Below are 2954 nucleotides of genomic sequence, written 5' to 3' on the forward strand. Positions count from 1 at the left end.
AAAATGGCAAATAAAAATCCCATGTCAGCCAAGAGATCAACTGATTGGGTGAAATGTTGTCTTTGTCAGACAGACACAAAGGAACCCCTCCAATCACCACCTACCCATCATGTTTCTCAACATGATGGCTATAAAATGATTGCCACCAACATTCCACTCTTTCACAGTATCAACAAAATGCCAGTGTGTTACACTCGGGTCTTGAACCCGGGTCTCCGGAGTGGTAGCCCTGGAACAATCCCCTGAACTACCAGGAACTGAGTGTGACTCAATTGCGAAGGGGGTGGTATATAAGCTACTTTGAGAAGGAACCAAGCGAAGTATCACTGCAATTGTCGACTTCGGTTCAACAGCACAAAGTTACTTCATGCTCAGAAGCAACAATCTGATGCTCAATGTAGCGAGGCAGATGAAGGCCAAACAAAGCGTCGCAAAACCATGATGCAGAAAAGTCTAGATCAGGTTTGCCTTCTTTGTGTATACATATATCGGTAACGCTTTAGAATAATATGTGCTTATTAGGTATTAACAGTGCATAATAAGCAGTTAACAATTCATTACTAGTTAACTGTTGTTATCCTTTAATTACAACATTAACTAATTGTTAACATGCAGCTTGTAAGTGTTAATAAGCAGCCTTTTAAGTTACTTACAAGCATATTTGTTAACAGTTGTAAGTGTTAACAAGCAGCTTGTTAATGCTTGTTAATGGTGTATAGCATAGGTTCTCAAAGTGCGGCCCATTTATGGCGGCCCGCGATAACATCTGATAACATCTGTAAATTTTAAAACTGTAGCCTACATTGCTTTGAAAGAATGAATCTCCGTTTAGTGGTGTTTAGCGGCATCTATAGGCATAAGCTGTAATTACAGGTGTGGTCCGACCGATCGCACACTTGACCTCACTGCCAGAAGGCCATCAGTGGTTGTGTGAAGATAAGATGGAGATGGTAGAGCCAGAGCGGGAGCAGGGCCCCTCGAGAAAAAAACGTTATGTCAGCGAGGAGAAAAGGCAGTTTCAAGATAAATGGACAAACGATTACTTTGTCGAACCTCACGGGTCGGATAAAGTTGTTTGCCTGATCTGCAGGCAGGTAATTGCAGTGCGCAAGGACTTCAATATAAAACGCCATTATGATACCAAACATAAAACCTACGATAAATTCAGTGGCAAGGACCGCACCAGTAAGGTTGAACAACTTAAAAGAGGCTACACTGCACAGCAGTCAGTTTTCACAAATTTGGCTAAAACTGCTGAAGCTGTAACACAGGCTAGCTACGTGGTAGCCTAAGAAATAGCTAAGCAGAGCAAGCCATTTAGTGAAGGAGAATTTGTGCGAGACTGCATGTTGAAAGTTGCCGACATTGTATGCCCAGAGCAAAAAACAAAGTTCCGTGACATAAGTTTGTCGAATGACACAGTCACACGGCGAATCGAAGATCTGGCTAATGATCTGAAAGAGCAACTGGGAAAACGTGTGGAGGGGCTAGGAAAGGGAGCTTTTTCCATCGCACTGGATGAAAGCACGGATATTTCCGATACAGCGCAATTGCTGATTTTCATCCGAACAGTCACGGAGAACTTTGACATTGGTGAGGAGCTGCTAAGCATGGAGAGTATGAAAGGCACAACAAAGGGAGTCGACATTTGTGATGCTGTGTGTCGCAGTCTCGATGCATACAAAGTGAACCTGGCATCTATGGTCGGTGTCACAACAGATGGAGCACCGGCAATGGTCGGGAGTAGGGCAGGTGCCGTGTCGCTGCTCTCTGAGAAAGTGGTCAACAACGGAGGTGAGAAACTAGTCAGATACCACTGTATAATACACCAAGAAGCCCTCGCTGGGGACGTCCTATACTTCACTGCAATCAGGTGGCTGAGTAGAGGTGCCACGCTGAAACGTTTTTTTAACTTGAGAAAAGAAATAAAAGAGTTCATGGAGTCAAAAGGACAATATGTGACAGAGTTAAGGGACACTAAATGGCTCTGTGACCTTGCGTTCCTTGCTGACGTGAATAATTGTCTCAGCGATCTTAATCTGAAGCTGCAAGGCCATGGGAAGCTCATTTCCACACTATTTGACAACGTCAAAGCTTTCCAGCGAAAACTTGAACTGCTGCAGGGACAGCTCAGAAAGGGAGATCTCACTCATTTCCCTGCCTGTAAGTCGCTCGTAGATGACAAAGACACAGATGGGAGCCAAGTTTTACGCCACCTGCGTTCAGAAAAGAACCATAACCTCATAAAAAAACTCCGAGAGGAATTCGACCACCGCTTCTCCGATTTCAGGGACCACGAGAAAGCATTCAACCTTTTCCAAAATCCTTTCTCATGTGTGCCTGAGGAAGAGCCTGCAGAAATGCAGTTTGAGCTCATCGACCTGCAGGAGAGCTCAGAGGCCAGAACAGCATATCGTGACAAGAATCTCACCGAGTTCTACAAAGGACTTTCCCCATCCACATACCCTGCACTTCGCCAGCATGCTGTCAGAATGGTATCTTTATTCGGAAGCACATAGATCTGTGAGAAGACCTTCTCCACCATGGCCATCAACAAATCCAAGCTGAGATCCAGGCTGACAGATGGTCATCTACATGCTGTCCTACGTATCACAATGACGGAGATTGAGCCGGACATCAGAGGAATCGTGGCCAACCGAAAACAGCACCACAAATCCCATTGCAATTCAACAGGTAGCCTATATACATACATATTTAGTGTGACTTAATGACAAGCTTATTAATGACAAGCTAATTAATGACAGGCAATATTAATAAATATGAATGATGATAATGATGATGACTTGTTTGGTAAGCTTCTATTTTAAAAGTTTCTTCCCCCCCTCTCTTTCTGTTCTGTGTGTCTGTCTCTCTCTCTCTCTCTCTCTCTCTCTCTCCCTGTCAGGTTTTCCTGTGGTAGCAGTTGGAATTGCCCCTGAATAACGCCTCAGTTA

At 44.2% G+C, this 2954-nt stretch overlaps 1 protein-coding gene across 1 annotated transcript; it reads left to right on the forward strand.

Moving 5' to 3' along the window:
• Positions 1–1346: 1346 nt before the first annotated feature.
• LOC143112110 (general transcription factor II-I repeat domain-containing protein 2-like) lies at positions 1347–2519 on the forward strand. Its single transcript, XM_076274356.1, has one exon. It carries the CDS (start codon positions 1347–1349, stop codon positions 2517–2519), a length of 1173 nt encoding a protein of 390 aa, XP_076130471.1.
• The last annotated feature ends 435 nt before the right edge of the window (positions 2520–2954 follow it).

This window comes from Alosa pseudoharengus, unplaced genomic scaffold (genome assembly GCF_046254945.1).
Source record: "Alosa pseudoharengus isolate Yale_2024_CS ecotype anadromous, Long Island Sound unplaced genomic scaffold, YU_APseudo_1.1 YU_APseudo_1.1_scf_8, whole genome shotgun sequence".
In the NCBI taxonomy this organism is placed as follows: domain Eukaryota; kingdom Metazoa; phylum Chordata; class Actinopteri; order Clupeiformes; family Clupeidae; genus Alosa; species Alosa pseudoharengus.